The sequence below is a fragment of the Grampus griseus genome (assembly GCF_964374135.1).
Source record: "Grampus griseus genome assembly, chromosome: 16".
In the NCBI taxonomy this organism is placed as follows: Eukaryota; Metazoa; Chordata; class Mammalia; order Artiodactyla; family Delphinidae; genus Grampus; species Grampus griseus.
In genome coordinates, this window is record NC_139010.1 from 45,460,082 (window position 1) to 45,485,928 (window position 25,847).

At 33.3% G+C, this 25,847-nt stretch overlaps 1 protein-coding gene across 7 annotated transcripts in view; it reads left to right on the forward strand.

The window, feature by feature from the left end:
• PCDH15 (protocadherin related 15) overlaps positions 1 to 25,847 on the forward strand; it is a gene marked incomplete at both ends in the record, with an annotated part of 696,762 nt that overhangs the window by 385,953 nt on the left and 284,962 nt on the right. For 5 of the 7 annotated variants that reach the window (XM_082673500.1, XM_082673497.1, XM_082673498.1 and 2 more), the window contains 3 exons: positions 10,651 to 10,857; positions 19,827 to 19,961; positions 21,730 to 21,879. In XM_082673500.1, coding sequence (XP_082529626.1) covers positions 10,651 to 10,857; positions 19,827 to 19,961; positions 21,730 to 21,879 — 492 coding nt within the window. Of the gene's footprint in view, positions 1 to 10,650; positions 10,858 to 16,064; positions 16,086 to 19,826; positions 19,962 to 21,729; positions 21,880 to 25,847 lie in introns of all 7 variants that reach the window. The other 2 variants (XM_082673496.1, XM_082673495.1) reach the window with 1 other exon arrangement.

Consider the following 25,847-nt stretch of genomic DNA (forward strand, 5'->3'; position numbering starts at 1 on the left):
ACTGCTTGGAAGAAGGGAAGCAATTTATCCATTCTCATCACAGTCCCTTGATTTTGGCAAGGCCCTCTTGTCTGCAAAGGTCATTGTAAGAGTACAACAGCAAGTCTAAATATTGTAGAATGTTCACGTGAAAGACACTCTGAGCGGACCTTGCAATATCTCCCCACTACACACCCCTTCATACACAGAAACTACCTTAACCCTCCTACATGAATGTTCTCAAGTAACCTTTCTTCATAGGCTTCTTGGTTGTTGCATAGAAAATGAAATTTAAAGGGTATATCTAAAGACTTGAAAGCTAAACAGGTCTTTCCACTAGTTTTTTCTCAAGAACAGACTAGTACATAGGAAAAACTCCCATTCTCATTACCTTCCAGGCTCTGAAAAATAACCCACTTAGAGACAGACTTTTTTTGTATACTGATGATTTTTTGAAATTCAAATATTCCAGGATGGACTATTCCAGTCAACCAGTTCACAAAGGCACCTTAGGAGAGAGCTTTCTCCTAGTGGAGAGAATACTCTGTGGGAATGGAATCAGAATCCAGCATAGACATTTGCTGGATGAGGAAGTGAAGGGCAGGGCAAAATAAGGGGAATACAACATGAATTAGAAGCACTCCAGAAAAAAGTTACTACACCATCACGATCATAATTTTGTCTCTGGCTCACTGTGCTATTTATAGCCAAGATGATTCTCATGTTCAAACCACCAGCCAAATAGTGTGATATATCTGTGCTTGGCAGGAGTTTCCTGAATCTGTGGTCTCTCCGGGAGCAACTGGGTTTTTCTTCTTTAAATCATTCAAAATTGCCTTAGTCATTCTAGTGTCAGTTTATATCTCAAGCTTTAAGCACAGAGAACGATTTTTATTATTGAAAAATATACAGAAGCTCCAAGGTTGCGGTATGCGGGCCTCTCACCACTGTGGCCTCTCCCACTGCGGAGCACAGGCTCCGGACGCGCATGCTCAGCGGCCATGGCTCACGGGCCCAGCCGCTCCGTGGCATGTGGGATCCTCCTGGACCAGGGCACGAACCCGTGTCCCCTGTATCGGCAGGTGGACTCTCAACCACTGCACCACCAGGGAAGTCCGGTGGGCATATTCTTACATCAAATGAACATAGAATGTACTTTAAAAATATTTTCTAGATGGGAAGTGTGTCAATATTATTTTGTTGTCATATTATAAACCCCTTTGGGAGTGCATTGTTTATAGTCTGTCTAGTAAAGATATCTTTTCTTTTTTGTCAAACCGAAAATGTTTTTATTTCCAAACAGAAATGCACTCTTTTGCTATGCTTATGGCATTACAAACAAATCAGTTGTATAAGATACAAAAACAATTCTTTGTGTTTTATCTGATAAATTATTTTATGGTTTTGCAAGTTCTTAAATATTTTTAGTAATTGTCATAAATAGGCTGTTGTCAGACTATGTGTTCTTTAATTTTTAGAGTAGTAAAGTTTAAATAAATGAAGTTTCTGTAGGTTTTAAAGCAATATAATAGTATAACAAGGGTCTAGAAGCAATAGAATGCACTTATTATAATTATTATTTAGTGGGCAATATTAATATGATCTTTGATCCAGGGAACACAGGCTTACCACAGCCATCTCTCCCTAAGACGTTCCAAAAGAAAAACGTGTGTACAAAGAAGGGAAATGTAACCTTTTACAGTCACTGGGGCTTCAACCCCCAGCCCTTGTAGAGTTTAGTGAGCTGAACAGGATCCTGTGGAGAACTCCCGTATATAAGTGAGGTTCCTCCACTTTTACTTCCGACTCTCAGGTCCAAACTGAAATTTGAGACTTTACTTAAAGACTGAAAACAGTAACAGCTTGCATAAGAGGCTAGAGAAGAATTGACCTAAGGTGTTCCACCTTGGCTTTTTTTGAGTGTAACAGCTGCCTACAAACATGTGTGAGAGGAGTCAAAATGCTAGACAGCAATTGATCCAAAGGGCTATTGATTGGACATGTTAGGATCATGTGATGTGCTTGTTTTTGAAAGGAAGATTTTAGGGCTCTATGCACTGAATCAAGATGCCCATGTGATTTTCAGGGAACTTAAATTTGAGATATAGCCATATTTTAAAATCACTTGGGAACTTGGTAAGGCAGTATAAAATTAAAATAGTAATTAAAGAAACAGACAAATAAGTAAATAAATACATGTCAGAGGTCCTGATTGAGCCTACAGTTGTAGAAGTTTCCATAAAGATTAAATGAAGATTTTCCCTGTAGTACTTTTGCATCAGACACCAGAACTTTCGGTCTTATTTTCATTGGGGTATGGTGAAATGTGAGATAAAATTTATAGGTCCACATACACAAATGAATATCCCTAGATCTTATAGATCTTAAAACCCTAACTTAGTCAATTAACCTAGTCAAAAACCTTACCAGTGTTCCCAGGTGGAGAACTGAATGGAAGGTTTTGTCAATATTCCCACTTCTTAGGTTTTCTTAAAAAAACATGGAAGACTCTGTTATTTGAGAGCAACATAATCAGAAATATGTACATACATATGTGTGTGTGCGCATAGAATAATCCATAATTAAATTTCAATTAATTAAGAACAATGAAATGTCAAGAAGATTTGATCTTGACCTATGAACAGTAGCAGACTGAATTTATTATGTGCAGAATATTCACATTTGTATACATGCAATCCTTTGTTATGCTACAATCATAAAACATTTTTAGTGGCACTCAGCCTGCCCATTTGATAGTAGTATTATACGTAGCATCAATTACCAGAAGCTAACTTAAGTCTGCTACATGACACCAGTGTTTTTTTGGATATACAGTATTGTCATGGAGGCTTACTGGTCATCTTTGCTAACCAGTAAGACTACAAAGAAAGATATTCCAGAAATTCGAGTGTGGGCATAGCTGAAGCATGAAGTAGCCAGACCCAGAAGGGTGTCTTTCAAAGTACTCACATTATAACCACCCAAGGAGTTTGATAAAAAGGGAGATTTCTTATCCCTGTCCAAGATATATGAATCAATCTTTGTGGGGAGCATGTGGGAATATGCTTTATAATAGGCTTTCCTGCTGAGTCTTATGTAAACTAAAGTTTGAGAACCACTGCCCTATCTGGTGGCCATAATTTTTGAAAGTTACCTGTCATTTACTACTGGTATATAGAGAAATGGCTTTGCCATTTGTTTTCCTTCCCTCCTCCTTTCATCCACACTTTGTTCCTTGTTTCTCTTCTCCCCTCCCCTTGCCTCCCCCCCCATCCCTCTTCCTTCCTAAGGTATCCGATGTTTGTGAAAATTGGTCAAACAGGTCCTAAGAACTAGAGATTAAAGACTATAGTTTAATAGGAGAGACAGGCAAGAAAACTGGCAAATAAAAAAGTGTGTTAATGCACTATAAGAGTGTACTCAGTCAGAACCTTGCTAAAGTAATCAATTTGCCTCAGTCTGACAAGAAAATGTGTCTAAGTCATACGCTAAGTGAAAAACAAAGCAAATCAGAGCAAACATCTCTTTGTTTAAACCACTGCCCATTTTAAAAACCTCCCCGTATCTAAAAATATATATCAGCTTATTTATATATGTATTATATGTAAATGTTGATAAATTCTGGAAAACTGTAGATCACCTATTCACAGCCCTCATTCCTATTAACAGGGAACCACAATTGGTGAGTGAGGAGGATAGGTTGTGGCCCTTTATATATCTTTATATGACTGGCAGGAATGCATATCAATACCAATTATCTGTAGGTAAGCTTGCTTAGATATGAAAAACCTTTAAAATGCACAAATAAAGATGGCGTTCACATAACTTAAGGTGTTCATGTTATACACTCACAAAAATTTATTTCTGCTTCATTTTAATGTCCAAAACAACCCCTCCGTAAATATCTATAAAATGGGGATTAAAATCATGGCACATTCATTTTATTTGTAGAAAATATTTATGTAAAGCAAAGATATACATAGCCTATTGAAATTGAAAATACACAAAATTCACAACAAACCTATTTTTGAATTCTTCCATATATCAGGAACTGATCAAACATTTAGCAATGTACGAAACAGACAAATTTACAGTGTTTACCCTCTCATAGAATTTAAAGGTCTGGTGAAGAATGATGCTCAGACATTTGTTGCAATAAAGGGTTAGGTTTACAGATGCATAGAGAAAGGACATTTTTTTTTACATACAATATAATTCCATTTTTATTTTTAAATATTATAAATATAGGAAAAATGCAAAATTATCAGAATTATCAAGACTAAAGTGTGGTTTTACCTTTTTAATTGCAACGTTTAATTTACACTTTAAAATAAAACTACAATTAATTAGATTAACATAAGACTTGTTTTTTCTTCTAAAAGTTTGCTGACATGAAATATTTCTTGGAGTATAAAATCCATTGATTATATATTATCAAATGAGAAGATGGAAACACAAATTATTAATTTTTAAAAAACTTTGAAATTCTTTCCCCATCTATCACTCCAAGCAGGAGATTTTCTTTAAACTATTTTTAATAACAGTAATAAAACTAACAGTTATTGAGTAAGACATTTTCTTGCAAGGCATTTTTTGTAAGTATTTTGAATATATTGTATCACACAGTTGAATGTATTTGAATTGAATTTGAATGTATTATCACACAATCAAGATGTCTTGTAAATTGTCATTTACTGTGATTAAAGGAGGGTAAGGGACTTAACAGGTGTTGTGAAGTTGGTTAGATATAGACTGGGAGACAAATACCACTCTGCTAAGCCACCTTTTCATCACAGCATCATTTGCTTTTGCAGTAGTGTGTGACTTTCTTACCAAAAGAACATTTATTCATTCAGTTACTTATTGACAGACTATTCAATGTTAGCTACTACAATAAGCCTGGAAAGTCAACATTAACAGAATAGTCACACATCCGTGATATCTTGAAAGTTATATTCTAGTGGAATAATTCTGACAATAAATTACAAGTATAATAAATTTTGAAATATTTTATCTGTTAAGTGCTATAAAAAAAGCAAATTACATTGTGAATTCCAGTGCTGGGGATATAATTTAAATGAGGTGGTCAGTGTAGGCCATGTGGAAAAAGATATGTAATTCATGTGGACATTTGTGGGAATAACATCTGAGGTAGAGGGAACAGCCAATGCAAAGGTTCTGAGGTAAGAATATGCCTGATTTTTAGTGGAACAGCATATAGTATGGTCAGAGCATATTTAGTGAGAAGGAGAATATGATAAAAGCAGTAAGAGGTCAGATCCTGTAGACTTGAGTCAAATTGGAAATCACTGAGAGGTTTTAATGAGAGAAGTGACTTGATCTGACTAATATTTAACAAAATCACTGAGCTGCACATAAAAGAATGGGCTACTGGCAAGGGTAGAAGCTGATGGAGAAGTTTAAATCATCCAGGTGGCAGATGATAGTGGGTTGGCCCCTACCAGAGTGGTAATAGTGGAGGAGGTGAGAAGTAGTTAGATCCTGCATATATTTTGAAGTTATAATCAATAAAATTTCCTCATAGATTAGATGTGAAGTGTGAAAAGAACCAAGGAGTAAAGATGACTCCAAGATTCTTGGCCTGGGCAACTGGAAGAATGGAGCTGCTATTAAAGTGGGAAAGACTGTTTGTGGAATAGGTTTGTGAGGTGGGAGATGAGAATTTCATTTTTTCAGAGGTTACATTTGAAATGTTTATTAGATATCAGGTATCTAATAAACATATCATTTAATAGTTATTTTAAAATAATTATTACTGTAGTTACCTAATAACTATAATAATTAGATAATAACTATCTTTATAGTTATTCTTTAAGCAGAGTTATTACATATACAGTTTTATATAGATTCTGGACTTTTAGAGCTCCAAGCTGGAGATAGAAATTGGGAGTCATTATGTTACTGGCATTTAAAAAAAATTTTTATTGGAGTATAGTTGTTTTACAATGTTGTGTTAGTTTCTGCTGTACAGCAAAGTGAATCAGTTATGCATATACATATATCCCCTCTTTTTTAGATTTCCTTCCCATTTAGGTCACCATAGAGCATTGAGTAGAGTTCCCTGTGCTCTACAGTAGGTTCTCATTAGTTATCTATTTTATACATAGTAGTGTATATATGTCAATTCTAATCTCCCAATTCATCCCACCCCCTCCCTTCCCCCCTTGGTATCCATAACTTTGTTCTCTTTAAATATAAGTTCATCTGTACCATTTTTCCAGATTCCACATATAAGTGATATTATACAATATTTGTTTTTCTATTTCTGACTTCACTCTGTATGACAATCTCTAGGTCTATCTACATCTCTGCAAATGGCACTATTTCATTCCTTTTTATGGCTGAGTAATATTCCATTGTATATATGTACCACATCTTCATTGTGCGTTCCTCTGTTGATGGACACTTAGGTTGCTTCCATGTCCTGGCTATTGTCAGTAGTGCTGCAATGAACACTGTGGTGCATATATCTTTTTGAATTATGTTTTTCTTCAGGTATATGCCCAGAAGTGGGATTGCTGGGTCATATGGTAGTTCTATTTTTAGTTTTTTGAGGAACCTCCATACTGTTCTCCATAGTGGCTGTACCAATTTATATTCCCACCAACAGTGTAGGAGGATTCCCTTTTCTCCACATCATCTCCAGCGTTTATTGTTTGCAGATTTTTTAATGATGGCCATTCTGACCAGTGTGAGATGATACCTCACTGTAGTTTTGATTTGCATTTCTCTAATAATTACTGATGTTGAGCATATTTTCATGCATTTGTTGGCCATCTGTATGTCTTTTTGGAGAAATGTCTATTTAGGGTTAGTGACTGAGATTTTTAAAACCATGAGATTAGACTAGATTAGCAAGGAAGTGAGTAAGAGGAAGAGAAGATGACTAAGACCTGACTCCAGGGCCACCCCAATTTTAAGTTGGAGAAGAAAGGAGAAGCCAGAAAATGAGAATGAGAAGAAATGGATAGTAGTATTGGAAGAAAACCAAGAGAGAGTGTTGTCTTGAAAGACTAGTGAATAATGTTTTAAATGCTGAAGGTAGGTTAAGTAAGATATGGATTAAAAATAAATATTGCGTTTAGCATTGTAGGAATTACTGGTAATTTTGACAAGAACAGCTGTATTTGAGTGGTGGGGCAAAAGCCTAACTGAAGTGGCCTTAGGAAAAATTGCAAAGAATGAGTGTAGACAAAAGCAAACACAAAAATGTAAAAAGTGGGCACTATAGATGCATAATAAATAATTCCTGACTTTCCAGGAAAAAAGTTACTTATTTCTTCTTTCCTAGAATGTATTTAAATGTCTTGATAATCTTTCCTATTTTCTTTCTTCCCCCTAAATTGTATCTACTTTAAAGGGTTCATACTAGAGATCATGGAATTCATTACATTGCTTGCCACAAGCCAGTAGGACAAAAGTTAGTCTGTATTCTCCGTCCTCTGGTTCAAGGAGCTAAGAGGTTATCAATATTTGCTTGCCTTAATATTGAAAACGGAGTAGCTTGTTTCTTTTAATGTTTTGCTCTCCGAAGTAACTAAATAGTATATTTTGTATACTTCTCCCATTTTGGGTTTAGTTTTACTTTGGTCTCATTACTGAAAATGGGACTCATGCCCAGAAATTCTCCAAGCAAAACCTGGCTTTTAAATATAATGTTTAATTTGTAACTACAGACTTTGTAGATATAAATAAGGTTGTCTTATGGGATTAGATGATTTTTTAAATACTACCTTGTTTCACTTGACCTGCTTTTTTATGCTTCTCATCTCATTTACTAGCAACTACAGGGGAACAGAATAAGTAAGACTTTTGAGAATTCCTATTTATATTATACAGAAGAGAGGATTGGATGATAGTTTCGTGTATGAACCTTCTAAAGAGAAAAGCATGATAATTTGTTTTAAGTGACATATTTTGTCTCTAATTCAATCTGGATTATCTACTTTACTAATTTTCTTTCCTGCCACTAATCTTTCCCATCAATCTTAAATTTGGATGTTCATTTGCATTCTGTAAATTAGAGAATCATGTGGTGAATTTCCCTGTATAGGCTCTCGTAAATCAGGAGACCTGAGTCTGGGGCCCTACTCTGTCTGTGACTTACATGTGGTATGGCCTTAAACATAAAACTGACGTTTTTATTTTTGCATAAACACAGAAGTATATGTTTTCATATTTAGAGGGGCAAAATAGCATAGAGATTAAGAATGTGAACTTTGGGGACAGATACGTGGTTAGCACATACAAAACACCCCAAAGAGGTGTAGTATGTAGTAGCAATCCAAAAATATTACTCCTATTAACAACAAACTAATGTTAGAGAAATAATAGACAGAGCCTTTACATGTTATTTTTAAAGATATGGGCAAATCAACTGTTTCCATAGATCTAATTTGAGTTTTCTTTCTCTTTTTGTTGGATCACTTTGTCTCCATCATGCAAATAATACATGTTTTTCTGGCTTCCCAACTTGCAGTAAAAATTAACAACATATGAGCTGAATGTAAAATAAAAGCTTCTTTCATTGTTACACAATTTGCTTTTTGTTTTCCTCTCACCATCCGTAAATTGTGTGTGTTTATTGGAGGAAGGGGACAAATGATAAAATCTGTGACTTTTCATAGCATTATTAGTATGTCCAGGACATAACATAATGACTTTCAGAACAGTTAGATACAAAATAAAGGGAGAGAGAAAAAGTCCTGTTCAAAATGACTAGCATGTGTGAACTGTTCCTGATTCAATTAGATCCAGGTCATTGGGCTGGAGCCCGTTATGGACCAATTAGTTTCCTACAGTGAAAGATGATGTTTTCTAGTCATGGACTGTACCTTTTCCCCTGGTCAACTGTGTCCAGAAAGCCTGCTGTATGTCACAGAGGGGACTCCTAGAAGAACATCCATGTCTCAGCACGAATTAATCGCAACCACTAGATACAGAAACAGCTTATCCATGCTGATGGTCAGGAGCACATATGGTTATGAGTGAAGGATACAAAGTTACAGAAAAGGCTACACATTATTCCAGGACTGTTGTCTTTAATGCAGAGCAGGGGCTCATAAACATTTTGTACCATTAACCACTCTAGCAATCTGTTCTCAGATGAAAATTTAAATGCATAAAATAAACTATATAACATTATAAAGGAAATCTAATATATTGAAATAGTTATCAAAATATTTAAAAAACAAAGATAAGTAGTTTTTTTCTAAACAATGCTTTATATAATATTATTTAACAATGGGTTTATTAATTACCATAATTTCAATGTAGTAATTAGCATACATTATATTTCAAAAATTTTTTTAGTATTACTAATAACATGAAGTGATTTTTCTTGGTGCAAACTCACTGGTTCTGCCAAACATTGCTGTGATTTGTCACATACCCTCTCAATTGATAGAAAAAAAACCTAAATTGATAGAAAAAAACTAAATTGATAGGAAAAAAAACTAAATTACTAAGTTACTAAATTACTAAAAATTACAACTAGAAAGAAGTGAACAATTATCTTCCAGAAGCTCAATAATGAACAATCAGAGATATCTATCTGAACTGCTTATAAACCTTCATGGCCAGATGTCACTGCTTCATGTAGGAAAGCACTACAGGATTTAAAATAAAATATTTAACTTTTAGTTGATTTCAAAATACAACTATTGCAGCAATGGGGGAACATATCAATTAAAAAATGACAGATTTTGAATCTATTTATATATATATATATATATATATACTATTGAATTATGTTAATGATGTATTCTAAAGTTTGGAAGAGATTTTCTAGAAATCAGTTGTGATAAAATCTTCCCTTAAATAAAATTTTTGGATTGCTACACAATAAGATGCATTTTTTAAAAAACAAAGTCAAGAGTTGGTGTTAAGGGTTGGTGTTCACCCGTTCATAGCATGACTATGTGGAGATTTCCTAAGAAAATTTGTTGGAAATATAAATTGTCATCAAATTTTTAAACTGAATAGGAGGAAAAAAACAAGAAAATAAACATACTCCTAATACAGGAATATTAATTTTACTTGAATAACATATTTATGGTTAAATAATGTTTACATTTCTATTTCTACTAAAAATAATTTATTGAAATTTTCTCTGTCCCATATAAGAGTCTTTAGAGGACTTTTTGTGGGCAACAAATGTAGCTTTAATCTATTAATTGTATGTAGAATTATGAGTTATTTGGGGATTTAATTACTAACGTGGAACAAGAAGATGTGGAAGAGGCAAAAATAAACACAATGCATTATTTGAGTTATGAATATTTGTCTCTGTTTTTTATTTAAATATTTTATCAGTAATTCACTCAAATATCTTCCCTTCTCAGTTTTCTATCTAAATGTATTTAAGTGCTGTTATTTTTTCTAATAATATGCCATGACAGATACAAAAATTTATTGCAATGATTTTTTTTTTCTTGAAATATACACTGGGTTTGAGGACAGGAAAGCAAAAATTGATGAAGCCTCTCTGGACTTTTATTTCCTCATGTTTTCTAAGGGTCCTTTACTTTAAAGTAGTTCTTTCTGTAATGATACCAGATTAAAAGAGAATTCCTACATATAGTATGAAAAATAGCACCCCGAAAGGATTCCATAACATACAATGTTTTAATCTTTTATATTCTTTTTTAGGCTGAACAGGACAATGGTCATCCTCTTCCTGCTTTTGCCAGTCTGCATATTGAAATACTGGATGTAAACAATCAGAGCCCATATTTCACAATGCCCAGTTATCAAGGCTATATTCTGGAATCTGCCCCAGTGGGAGCAACTATTTCTGACAGTATGAATTTGACCAGCCCTCTAAGAATTGTAGTTCTGGACAAGGATGTAGAAGATGTAAGTTAAATATAATTTTTGCTCTTATTTTGCTAACACATCTCTTGTTATATTTATGCCAATGGGAGATATTACAAAGACATGGTTGCATGAGCTATAGAATAGAGAAAAAAGTCAGTATAAATGAAAGTCTTAGGGTTGTAATTTAATTCCATATCAAGGTTATTATAAAAAAAGTAAATTTGAATTTAGCAACTGTTCTTTTTCAGTTTACAGATATTCAGTATAAGGAAGAAAATGTTTCACTTGCAGTTTGCTCAAGTATGAGGGCAGTCTTTTTAATTAACATTGGCTTTAAACTATGTAATACTAATAGGAAAAAATAATGGCATTACACAATAAGTATAAAAATCATGAAGGTAGCTCTGAAGTGTGATTTGGGGGACTTTTCTGACATTATGTTATTAAAGAAAACACATTTTGGGGCAGCTGACCCACTCACACTTTTGCCAATGGCTATGTTGATGCTAACACTCTTCCACTCCACACATCATTGTCCTCTGTTTTTATGGTACTGACACTCACTAAAGGAGTGGGAAATTGTCCAGATTGGGCAGATCAGAGTATTTTACCTCCTTAGCTAGAGTGATTGCTCCAAAGAGTGGACAGAAAATTTTTACCAGTCCAGTCAAAGTCCTCCCAGGAATTGAACGGAAAACAAAATTGGAGCTGGAGGACTTTGGCATCATGTATTAAAGAAGTGGAAATGAATCTGAAGCCATTGTAACCAAGTTTGCTGACATCATAGTGAAGGCCCATTGTCATTGGGAGAGAATGAAGCCTGACAGAGACATACAGAGAGGAGTCCTACCGAGTCCCAATTTTTTAGGCTGGACTATCCCCAGATCTATATGAATCCCTAAAGATTTTCCTTTTAGTCTCTGACCTAGCACAGTATTTCCCCAAATATCTTTTTTTGTTTTAACATACGTTAAGTCTGATTTCTGTCACTTGCAACTTACAAAGTCCTGACCCAGAAATGTCTCCCATTTCGATAGCATCTGATAAAACTTTGTGATCGTGGAAATACTCTGTAGCTATTCTGTCCAGCACAGTAGCCACTAAGCCTGTGTGGCTATGGAGCAGTTGAAATGTAACTAAACTGAAAACATAATTTTAACATTTTGTTTAATTTGAATTATTTTAAATGTGAATAGTCACATGTCGCTAATTAGACAGCACAGCTCTAGAACATCCCCCAAAATTTCATTACATGGGATTTTGTCATCAGTTTAGTAAATTACAAGGGCACTTCCAGATTTTTTTTTTTTTTCTTTCTGGAAAAATTTTGTAACCCTTAGCAGAGGCTGTGATAACTCTTGTGTGCACTCCACTTCTCACCAGGTGTTTTATTTTACTCTTTATATCTTTCTCTGCTTTCTTTTTTTTTCCCTCATCCTACCTTTTTTGCCCTTCTTAGTCTCTCCCATTTTCTTTCATCATGTGTTTTAACAACAGATAATTCACACTGAGTTCTTAATACCTTCCAGATAATATAGTAAATGCTTTATCTTGCATTAATTCCCTTAAATTTCACAACAAACATAATAGATGCAATTTTACATATTGCAGAAAGGGAAATTTAAATGCAATTTAAGTGCCTTAAATTTGAAGCAATTTTAAATGCCTTACTCTGATCACAGAATTAGTAAATGGTAGAGTTAGACCTTGAGCCAAGGTCTAATGGAAATAAAGTCATTGATTTTAATCACTAGTCTAGATAGCCCCTTTCTATTTTATACAGTCTGACTGTAGTCTGACTATGATAACAGCTGTTAATGCTATAGACTTTCTTCCTAGAAAAGTGCGTATACATACACAATTTCACATCCCACATCACAGAGTGTTTAGGGATTTCCTGAAGATTAATGTGTTTCATGAGTCACAGGTCATTTAGTGAATACTCACTAGAAAACTCACAGAACCACATTAAGAAGTTTTATCCTGGCTAAGCTAATATATTTTGTAGGCCCAGTTATGTCCCACAAATTTTGGTGTGGATTTTATTTCATGTTTTTAATTTAAATGCATAATCATATTTTAAGCAGTGACTAGTCAGTTTGGAAATTCCTAATAGTTTAAGTCACATCTTCATGAACACAGTGGTTGGCACAAGCTAAATCCTAAAAAAAAAAATGTAGTTTTAGTTTTTCCATAATGGCAAAATTTATGTATTTGTACTTCTTGGTACATTTATATTGTTTAGTGGTTGCATACTAAGCCCTATGTTTGCTTGCATACATTCTTACTTTTCTGGATTGTCATTCACTTTAAAATTACAAATGTTAAAATTGCATTCTAAGGGACTTTGTAAAGGATAGTGGGACTTCAAGATATTACTGACTTAGGGTGGAGAGAGCTTCTGGGTCTGAAACCTTTGGAAAACACTACTTAGAATTCTGCTCTTGAAGATTTACAATTCAGTTAGCCTATTAAATACTCTGAATGTTTCCAAGGGATGGGATGGCACATTGTTGTTCTTAAGAGTTTGTGCTTTGGAGTTAGATAGACCTGGGCTTGACTGTTGGTTCTACCCTGTGATAGCTGTATAACACTGTGAGCCTTATATTTACCAGTTGCAGCCTTTTGTTCAAATGCCAGTGACCCAAAAAGATATATGGTAGCAGTCACTGCCACCTTGGCCTGCTCCTTCGCTTGGGGCTGGTGGGGATGGGAAGGGAGAGAAAATTTCCCTTAGATAAAGCCATGTGCATGGAGAGTGCCATAATTACTATGTTTTATAGAAATGTCAAGTGATTAAACAATGTCTATCTGGCCATTTGTTTATTATTTAGGCCCATCCTCTTTCTAAAATCATCTGCAGTGAGTGATGGTCATTAGGTGCCTAGAAACTGAACAAGTATATCTAATCCCTAGTGACAAATTTTTCTAAAATATCATCTACAACTTCGATATATCTATACTTTAAATAAGTCCACAGAATGTTAAACATCATTTAATCCAACTTCCTATACTATGTGAAATGTTATATTAAAATCCATTCTTCAGGAGTTGATGTTACACTTCATTGTGCCACTCAAGCTTGAAACCTAGGAGTCATCCTTGGTTTTTTTTTTACTCAAGACAATTAAGAGATCTTTAAATTCTTCCTGTTTTGTCCTCTGAATATTTCTTGACTCTCTTTTTCTCTCTCCACTCTTACAACCCATTTGTCTTTTATTAAAATTGCCTCCTAATCTTCTTGCTCCCATTTTTTTTTCTTACTCAAAACCATCTTTCACTCAGCCACTAGAATGATTTATTCAAAGCTCAAATCTTACTATATCACACTTCTACCTAGTATACTCTCATGACTTGCTGCAGAAGAAATTTCAAGCCTATGTGCATGGTTTTCTGCTACTTGATACCTGAACATTTCTACAGCCTCATTTTCTGAAAATTTCTGCTTCACCTATTACATTTAGCAACTACTTGTGGTTTCATGGGTTACACCAAACTACTGCTTATCTAATTACCTTTGTTTGTTACATTTTCTTTTTTGAAATCTTTCATTTTCCATTACATGAACTGGCTTGAAGAACATGCTCAGTGTTTGGAATTCAGCTCAGGCACACCCTCATTTAAGAATCTTTTCTAGATTATGCATTCTCTCAGTTGAGTTGCATGTCTCTTTTTGGTGAATTTCTCTAAAGTTATATTTACATCATTGTGTGTGTCTTTCTCCCTCATTGAATTTAAATCGAGGATAGGTCCTAGATCTTAATAACTTTTGTATCATGAAGATCTAATACAGTTCCCAGAACTTAGTATGTTCTAGTAATTGTTTAATAAACTAATAAGTTCAGACACAAGTAAAGGAATGAGAATATCTGGCATATGTATCAACAGTTCTAATGGTATTGAATTAACTGTTTCACAATATGGCCCATTCCATGGTGGGACAACTAACTACTAGAAAGCTTTTCATCACATTGAGTTGAAACGAGCATTCTTGTAACTCAACCATTATTCTTTATATCTTCCATTTGCCAGTATACAGAATAAATCTTTAGATAGTCATTGATGTGTTTGAAGATGAATTTATGTCCTTCTGAATCATATTTTTTTTCCAGGCCAAGTGCTCTTCACTTCTCAAAAGTAAAATATGTTCATTGCTAGGTTATTTTAGGATCTGTGTTAACAAAAGAAAACTTCAAGGCCCTTTTAGTTTGCAGGCAAGAATTTTACTACATGGTAAATTCTAGTAGTTTTTGAATGTCAGAATTAGTGAAATTAATCAGCTTAAGGGTACAGGATTTAAGATTAAGGGCAAAGACACATCACCTCATACAGGTATTACCAATAGAAACAGAGATAAAGCATCAGGCATGAAAGAGAAGTAGTCATTCCAGGAGTTGGTTTTCTTGAGCACAGCTAAGCCACAGGGCAGATGCCAAGAAGGGGACAGACTTGGATCTGTTTATCCAAAAATGAAGTTGTTTTCTTCCTTCAATTCAGTAGAAAGTAAGGCAAAGTTTTAGGAACTAGTAGCAGAGATCGGTGATTTGTGGTGTTATTAGCAGTTTAGATTTTGAGTCAGAAGGAATATTAAGGGTCACAGTAAACTGAAAAAGAAAGTAGACAAAAATATTTGTACTAATGTTCCTTCCTATAGATGTCAATATATATTTATACATGCATATGTAATATATATATGAATCATATTTATAATTTTTTTCAACCATTCTTACTTCAGTTTCATAATAGTCCAGAATATACATAGAGCAGGTAATGCAAAAGAGGCATGTCTGAAACCACCAGGTTTTCAGCGGCAGAACCACTAAAAGTTGCTTATTGAATTCTAGTTATAAAAAAATAACGGGGAATAATAATCAACAGGTTATGCATTTGGCTTGCAGAGAGGCAATGATCCACTTATAATTCCAAGTCAGTTTGCATCCCTATATAGTGTTTTGTTTCAAAATAAAGGTATCCTTGAAATTTAATACAGTACACTTATAAAGGTATAATGTACTTATATGCTTTATAAATATTGTTATACTATCATATATATGTTATGATGTTTCAAAATACTAAGAAAAAAATACACCTTCGAAAAAGTTGTTAGTTTAAATAAACTGGAAAAGGTTTTTGTTTGTTTGTTTTGTGGTTCATTGTTTTTTTTCTAGTGTACATTTGTATGCCATATATATATTTGTGGTCATTTATATTTACATTTTTTAATTTAATGTTTAATTTGCATATAGGTTCCACCTGGTGGAGTTCCTGTAGGTACTAGGTGTTAATTTTGTGTTTGCTCTTTTGTTAATTGCTGTGGTTCATTTTCTTGTTCTTTTTCCTTTCTATAAAAAAAAAAAAAAGGCAATTACTTCACTATCACTTATAAAGACCTAAAACTATTAAAATATATATGTAATTTAAATTTATTACATCATATTATTGGTTATAGTAGTATGAAATTGTGGAGAATCCAAACTGCATGTGAACTTAAACAAAGATTATTTAATTATTAATTTTTTTAGCCCATGGAGCATTAATAATTCATTATTGCATTCTTTTAGAAAAATTCTAATCTTAGAGTCGAACCCTTTTAAACAAGGTACTTCAGAGAACTACTGTCAACTAATTCAAATTGGCAGATGAGATTAAATTTTTTGTTATTTTCTTGTTATGCTTTGTAATTTATATGTATGCGCATAAGTATGCATATGTATGTGCACATATACATTTCTGTGTTGTATGTGCATATATATGAGGATGCATATAATCTTGTGTGTGTATGTATGTGTGATGTCATCTTTTGAGTCTCATTGGAAACCCATAGTTGGTTTTAAATCCAATAGACTGTCATGTTTGAACATATTTATTCTATATGATGAGATTTTAAAATTTTACATTCATATGTTTACCTTTGTGTTTGTATATGTGTTTACTTTTGCATTCACTTTATTTGTGCTGTGAATAAATATCAGAGTTTGTTTTATACTCCCAGAAAATAATACACAAATTAACAAAGTAATATATTGTGCTTTTGGTATATGCTGAATGTATACTTTAGAGTAAAATAATATTTGTTTATGTTGGGGAAAAAGATTGTTATATTAATCAGCCTTCTGTGTATATTTTGATTTAGAAAACTAATATTTAATTTAAATAAATTTATTTAAATTAAATAAATAAATTTATAGACACAAGGACTACATAAAATATACTGTCCCTATCAGAATAATAAGCCAGAGCATTATCTTCCATTTACACTCATAGTACACCACACCTGAAACTAGTATTATCCTTACAAATGAATCTAAGGTATTAAACTTTGAGTGATAACCGGCTGAACATTTCCAAATCTGCCTTCTTAAATTCTTATACTTAAATACCCAGACATTTACCAATAGCATCTATGCATGCTATATACATATATAAATTTTAGAAGGTTATTATTTTAAAGATTAATAAACTTCAAAAGTTATATTTTAATCAGAAATTAACTGTGCAAAGCAGATTGGAATAAGCTGTAAGATGCCATGTACAATACTAACATTATGCGTTCTGTTATTTTCTTTACATAAAACAGCCTGCAGTTCTGGGAAATGTTATTTTAGTTCCTAGCTAGTTTTTATAAAAGGACTTGAAATGGAGACAATTAAATTATCAAAAGGACTTTAGTGTTTCTGGTTATCAAATATGAGAGAGCCTGTTTATGAAGTCCTGGTGTGTATATCATCTTCGAATGGGAGTTGCTTGGCAATGGAAATCTTGTCGCTTTCATAAATTTGTGAAATAGTGTGGTTTGTGATACAGTCATACCACAGTCACATATACATACATTGGTTTACAACCCAACATTCATTACAGTATTGCACTATCTCAGTACCTGACATTAAAAAAATGCTTAAAACGTGGTGAGTATATGAATGAATATATCTAACAAATTTACTAACAGAAGCTACAGTTGAAAGGAAGAAGAGAAATTGAGAGAGGATTAGTCATAAAGGAAGTAGAGAATGACTGAAGGATTTGAACAAAAGGAAAGAAGTAAATATTTGGCAAGCAAATCACATAGCAAAACTTGCTCAGCTTGGATTACTCGTAGTGTAATATGAGGAAAAGAAGCTGTGTTTGTTGGCACCATTGTTGGTACGTTCAGAGAACAGAAAAAAATATATGAATTTAAAAGCCTAGTGACTTTACTTTGATAGGTAAAATCAAGGGTAAACACTAAAAAGGCAGACACTCATATTTATTTAGTTTTTTTAAATTAATTGAAACTGTATGCTAACATTTGTGATCATTTAAAAATAATAATTGAATTAGATTACAATTGGCTCTAAAGTATAACAAAAGAAGAATCCCAAAAATGTGGTTTAAAAATATGTTTTAATGTGTATTTTATAAATTACTTTTTAAAAGAATTTAACTTTTTATTAACTAACCTATTTGATTAACCAAAATACCCCACTTCCTAGCCATGCTGAGAAACTGGGGTCATGGCACTGAAATGAAAACAGCTGAATGCCCATTGGAAAATATAAGTGAGAAGCCTCTTGATTTTTTTACAACTCTTAACAACTTTGATTATTTTATAAGTGGACCAACAGATATTATTATCTATAGTATTAATTTTTTTAGTGTTCCGAGATAAATGTAGCACATTGACCTTGTATCAAAATCATGGGCAAGGAAGCTGCCATGATATAGCTAAATATTATCTCCTAATAAGATACTGCAAATACAGAACTTGTGTCAGGTTCAAATGAAACCATTCATTCCAAGGTTATTTGAAGTATACACATATTGAAACTTTAGGGAGATGTAAAGTATCTTGTGGATCAAATCATGCCAACCTTTTAATATAGTAGCGTGCATTTCAACTTTCTCACTTCTACATAGAAATTTTTAAAATATGAGTTCTAATTTTTTTTTTCTTTTTAATCGACAATGTGTTTAACAATTCCTGGCTCTCTACTCCGCCCTCAGCTTTTGATATCAGACTTAGAAATCTGTGATATTAAATCACATTTCACACCATAATATTTTAAAAGTTGCCATAATCTGTAAAACACCTTACCTCGCTGTATCATCCCTGTATCTGTTTTTTCACAGCCTTCCTGGTAGTCCACTCTCTCTCAACATTCCCATTTTATTTGCTGCACCTTCCTTGCTATTCCACTATGCAGATGCCAATCCAAGCCTACCCATTTTATGTCTTTGTTCTTTCTCTGAATTGTAGAGATTAATACCTTGTCTTTCAGAGATGGCAATAAGATTGTGAAGGATTTCCAAGGCCTAGTTAATTACCTGTGTTTTGAACTTTTGCAGTCACTTCCTTTTTATGTATATATCATTTTTTTCTAAACCCTTTTTTCAGACACGTGTCAATTCATATATTTTGAATCTAATCATCTGAAATATTTTAATTAAAATAAATATTACGTTTCCCCTTGGAGAATCTTTACATTAAAATAAGAAAGAGCAAGCACATTATTTATAGGTAATGAATTATATACATAACCAATTTTATTTCTATTTTACATTAAACATGAGAACAGGTTAATAATATGCATGTGTGCAGTTTATTACTACAAATGAATTAATTGTAAAATTCTACAGCTAAAATTCTTGCCTCCAATTTCCTTTTCTTGTATTTATTTCTTATTTCTCGAGTCCAATGAAGTTCTGGAAAATATTGATATTAAATAATCAATAAGAATATATTCAAATGGGCTGTTTTCTGTCTTCTTCTTCTTCCTATTTTTCCTTTTATTCACATTAATTATACTAGTACTTATTTAAGTATTTTATTTTCCACAAAGTGAGTAATTGTCTGTGGATAGTTTTGTGCAATTATGAGTAAATTTCTAGTTAAATCTTTCTTTTCTTTAGAAATTCTTAATACAGTTATATATTTTTGTAATAAATTTGAAAAATTAATTTCCAGGTAATGAACTAATAAATGCATTGTTTATTAACATTATAAATAATGGCACTTTTTTTTTTTTTTAAAGACGAAAGACCCAGAGCTTCACCTTTTTCTGAATGATTATACTTCAGTCTTCACTATCACGCAGACTGGAATCACTCGCTACCTCACCTTACTTCAACCAGTGGACAGGGAAGAACAGCAAACTTACATCTTTTCGGTAAAGAGATTTCATATATATGTATATAAATATACATATATATGTATGCAAGAGAAAGAGGTGTCTGTTTAAAACGGAAAAGGTCAATGATTTGAAAGGAAAATGCAATATTTTCAAGTAATAACAGAGAATATAAATAATAAAAAATTCTTCACATGTATTTCTCTTTTTTCTGTTTGTAAGTTTGTGTAGTTTATTACCATTCTTTCCAACAGAAGAAAGACAAATTTTGAAATGAAAACAAGAAAATGGGAATCTCACTCTTCACCATACACTCATGATTGACTTAAATTGAGATATTATAAAGTAGAATCAACAAAATAAAAAAATTATTTTCTAACATTTATTTATTTATTTATTGTTATTGCATTTTTAACTTTGTCATAGGGTTAGGCCAGTGGTTCTCACTGGGGATGATTCCTGCACCCACCACCCTCCCCATCCTGCCCTTCCCCAGGACCTGTTTGCAATTTCTGGAAAGAATTTTGAATGTTACTCTTATGAAGAGGTGCTATTGGCATCTGGTGGGTAGACACTGAAGATGCTGATAAACCTTTTATAATACACAGGACAGCCTCCCACAACAAGAATTTGTAGGTTAGGTTAGTGAAGAGAGAGAGAGAGAGAGAAAAGTTGACAGCTGAATAGAGGTAAAAAGGAAGTTCTATTCATTATCCAAATTTCTGAGCTAGATTTTATTCAAATATAGGGGGAACATGAGCTGATAGAAAAGGGTAGGTAATGGAATTTATATAAGGAGGATTTTTGTCGGGAAAAGCTTACACAGCAAACTCAGAGCTTTCAGAAAACCTAAAGTCCCCAGTTAAAACTTAGATACAGAGTGGATTTCAAAAGTCATTCAGAATGAGGATGGTAGTGTTATAGCACTGATTTTTTGGTGAGACCTTCTTTAAAAGTTAATAATGTGGGCTTCCCTGGTGGCGCAGTGGTTGAGAATCTGCCTGCCAACGCAGGGGACACGGGTTCGAGCCCTGGTCTGGGAAGATCCCACATGCCGCGGAGCGACTAAGCCCGTGCGCCACAACTACTGAGCCTGCGCGTCTGGAGCCTGTGCTCCACAATGGGAGAGGCCGCGACAGTGAGAGGCCCGCGCACCGTGATGAAGAGTGGCTCCCACTCGCTGCAACTGGAGAAAGCCCTCGCACAGAAACGAAGGCCCAAAATAGCCAAAAATAAATAAATAAATTAATTAATTAATTTAAAAAAAAAAGTTAATAATGTAATTAAGATATCACTCTTAACGAATGCCAATGGGTCCTTTAAAAGTTGTGATTTTTGTGAATTATTAGAAAATGATATTACATGTTTAGGGCACCTATTTTCTTGACTGATGTAAGCATGTTGGCTGTAAAAACAACTGTTGCATTGTAAACAAAACATGTAAAAATGGAGAATATTTTACTATTAATTTTTTAAAGGTTAAATAGTAGTTAACTCCTAAAAATTAGCAGTGTCATTGGCCATTTCAAGCCTCTAAGACATTTTACCTATCAGCTTCTTTAAAACGTGCTTGCATTCAATACATTAAAAACAAAGCAGACTCCTCCGTAATTGCTTCTTAGCACATTAAAACACTTTGATTATATGTACTATTATAGTTTTATTACTTCCTTTTATCAGCAAACATTTTAGCACCCTTTTAAAACTGTAAATTACATATGAGAAACTTCTTAAATTGTAGGAGTTAATTCTGTAGTGCTTATGTTTGCACGAATACTCTATTAAATGTATTTTTCTATCCCCAAAGATAACGGCATTTGATGGTGTTCAAGAAAGTGAGCCAGTTACCGTCAATATTCGGGTGATGGATGCAAACGATAACACTCCAACCTTCCCTGAAATATCCTATGATGTCTTTGTTTATACAGATATGAACCCTGGGGACAGTGTCATACAGGTGAGAATATTTGAAGCAATTATTTCCTTGGGCATTATACAAAGCATTGGTGAAGACATTGCTGAAGAAATGAAAGTGAATTTCAGACTTATTGTATGGCATAATTTAGCTTAAAAAGCTTTAAATTTATGTTTACTTTTTGAATGAAAGTATATCTACATGGACTTTAAAGTAGAATTAACTAGATGTACACATAGCTGTTTGACCTTTTATACTTGATTTTTAAAATGTATTGAACATATTTAATTAATATAATGAATATATTTAATATACTGAAGTTTCAAGCATTAAACATGTAGCTTAAAACTTCAAATTATTTTGAACTCTTGTAGAAATTGGTTAAATTTCCTTTGCAGATAAATACAAAGGACTGTATTAATAAATTACTGGGTAATACTATTAGACATTGATTACCTGGACATGAAATAGAATCATTACAATGGGAAAAATTAAGATTAGATAGTAGATTGTATCTTTGAAAACACAGAAATCTGGCAAAATCTTTATCCTTGATTTATTTTATTTTTATCATTAGCTATACTTATTACATTTAAATAAATTGCAAGTTATCTCACAATCTTTTTTGTGTTCTGTATATAAACCATAAAGAAGTAATAATATTCTTCCTTGAGGATTTTTAGAAATCTGGTTGATTCTAGTACTTTCCAAACTGGCTGTACATCAAAATTATCTAGGGAGTGGTTGAGAAATACAGATGAGAAAGATTCACTTCAGCTTTCCTGGATCTGAAGCTCTATAAGTAATACTTAAGTAATCAATATAAAAAACAAACCCAAAAGGTTTAAGTTGCCCAGTCATGTAAAGACCACTGATCTGTATTTTCCTCTACATCTGAGAGTCAGATTTAATAATTTGAAATTACTCTCAAGCCAGGAAGGTCATGATTCTTTATACTTTTTAGAGTATTAGAAAGGCTTCTAATTATTACTAAAGTTTATATATAATATATATTATATAACATAAAATATAGAATAATATAGAATATAATCTAATATATAATAGTACAGTATATAGTGAATACTAATAAATAAATTTGTATACCTATGTATTTTAGTATTAGATAAATAGTTCAGAGCAGTAAAAAAGCATTCCAAATGCCTCAGCAGTGTACTTAAGTCTTTATGTTATGGTTGCTCTTCTCTCCAGCTTCATCTTTGGCCCTCTATTTCTATATGTATGTTTCAGTCCTACTGAACTATCATTTCCAGTTACCTGAATGTGCCTTGCTCTTTCCCATTTTCTCTAATTATCTCCTTTACCTTGATCTCTTTCCCTTCTATTTATAGCTTGATTACTTTCTCCTATTCTTTAGACTTTTTACTTTGTGAGGAAGCATTCCTTGGTAGTTTTCAGTAGATAATTCCTAGTAATTCTTCTTCCTTAATAGTTCCTGTTCTTGCAACCCACCAATAACAGTAGTTTCTAGCCAAGATATTATGATACAGTGGTGTGTCCTCATCAGTGTGAAATGTGTGGAAGAAATAGTTAACAATATGTCTCATGGCTTCTGTATACTATTTTCTGTTAACCAAGAACACTTCTTATCTGATCTTTTACAAGGCTAATTCACTCTCATCATTCAGGACCCAGCTCAAAATATCATCTCCTCAGAGAAAACTTTCCTAACAGCTTAGTGTCAATAGCCTCCCAGCATACACACATACATATGCACACCCCGTCACACATTCTTATTCTGTAACTTTCTCTCATCACTTTCATAACCAATATGACCAACTAAAATTATCTTCTTTTCTTCTTGTCCCCACCCCGAACTAAAAACTCCATCAGTGGCCATCTGTCTTGTTTGCTACTCTAATACCAGCACATGCCAGACATACTAGCCATGCAGTAAATATTTGTTCAAAGGATGAATTATTGCCTATTTTGCATGATATAATTGTTAATATAAATTAGAGATAATTCAGTGCTACCCCTATTTTATTTATTGGATTAAGATGTGCTTTCTTCAGTGATATAGGAAGGGGTAACATTATAGACTGAGTGCTGAAAATTCACCTAAAAATGCATCCATGTGAATGTCCTCTTCCATGTATGTGGGTAGTGGGGAAAAGGTTTCAAACAGCCACAGTACATTTTATTCATATCTTGGTTATGGCACTTGTCATATTGATGAAATCCACCTTTTTTACCCATTTGTCTTGAGGGCACAACTATAATTTGTTTCTGTATCCATAGCCTGTGTATCCATAGTGCCTGGCATATAGTAGATGCCTAAACTAGTAGATGCTTAATAAATGTTTATTTGAGGATGAAAGAAAGAAAGATCTGTAAACAAGTAGATCTGAATGAATGGGGAGGAATAAGTGTATTGGTCTTTATTTCTAGTGAATTGATGGACCTAGAGATCTACATTTATCTTTACTGAAGCACTCTTTCATAGGGAGTAAAATTATGGTTTATACAGATAAAGGAATGAAAATTATTGTCATGTTCTTATTTAATTAGATCTGATTCTCATCTCTATAATAACATAATTGGAAATAAAAGTAAGTTTATACAGAAAACCCCCCAGCAGGGAACTGGAAAGTGTAACTAAGAAAACGATAGCAGTTATGTGGTGGAACCGTATCTCAAAAATGTTTGCCTTGGGGGATCAAAAGCTTATTTCTGGCATTTGCAGTCTACAAGAGTTAATTTCCCTTACGTATCTCTTTATAAAACACTTTTTGCCTTGCCTTTAAAGAGTCATATTTTATATATTTCCCTTTGAAAATCTATTTGAACATAGATTGTTTTTGTCTATGTGCCTCTAATTTCTTAACTTATTTAAATGCCAAGAAATGAAGCCTTTTTAATTAGTATTTTTAATGTTATTCTGGTATGTGGTAAAAGAGTGGTGTGGCTATAAAGCATCCTCCAAGGGCCTAGAAATAAAAGGAAATAGATTTCCCAGTGAGAGAAAAAATGTAAAACAGAGCAAAATAATTCAGAACCGTGATCTGCAACTGCATTTTAAGGGTCATAAAATGGGTTCTTATGCTCCATTCATCACTAACCGTTCAATAACCTGCCTTTCCTCACTAACTCCACAGAAGATCAACTGGTTTCCTCTTTGGTTAGTAATCTGTTGTCAACAGGAGTGAAAGTGTTAGAAACAAAGGAGACAATGAGCACTCTCCAGCAAAGAGAGCCTTGGAAAACAGATTTTAAGTATTATATCAGATCATTTTCAGTGTAGACATGAGACTATCTTGGCCTGATGTAAGTACATAAGTATTTGAGTCTACTGTCTTCTTATTATGAGGTAGCTCTCCTTGTCCACAAGCGTGGATCAGTTGGTCATAAAAATGTGAGTACTACCCAGGTTCTTGTTAAAAGTTCTCAGTTATAAACTAGCCTTCTGACTTTATTATGCTTGCTTATTGTAAAAAGGAACAGGGTGCTTCTGACATGTATGGTTCATGAAATACACTTATGGGAGCACTGCCATAAAACAGCAGCTGCATCTTTCACAACTGAAAATTAAGTGTAATCAGGTTATGAGCACATCTTGTGTTAAGAGAGAAATTACTGGCATGAGTGAGTATGATTCTTCAGTTCATGCAGTGTATTTTTTGCTGCACAAAAGACAATTTTGTAGGCCATCAATGAAATCTTCCAGGTTCACTCTAAATGATATCCCACTCTGTTGTCTTAAGGTCTCATTCACACATTGCTAGTTTTCTTGAAAAACCAATTGCTCTATATTGGAGGTATAGATTTTTATATATAATTATATAATATTAATATTTTAAAGATGCAGATTTTACGATTTGTAGTTAGCTATCCTGTCTGTACTACAAAGATGCTATTCCTAGACTTTTACAATTCTCTTAAATCAATGGTTCTTCGTCCTGAGTATTAGAGTTCCACCTGAGAAACTTTAAAAAATATTGATGCCTGGACTACACCCTGAAATATTTTTATTTAAATGATATGGTAACACA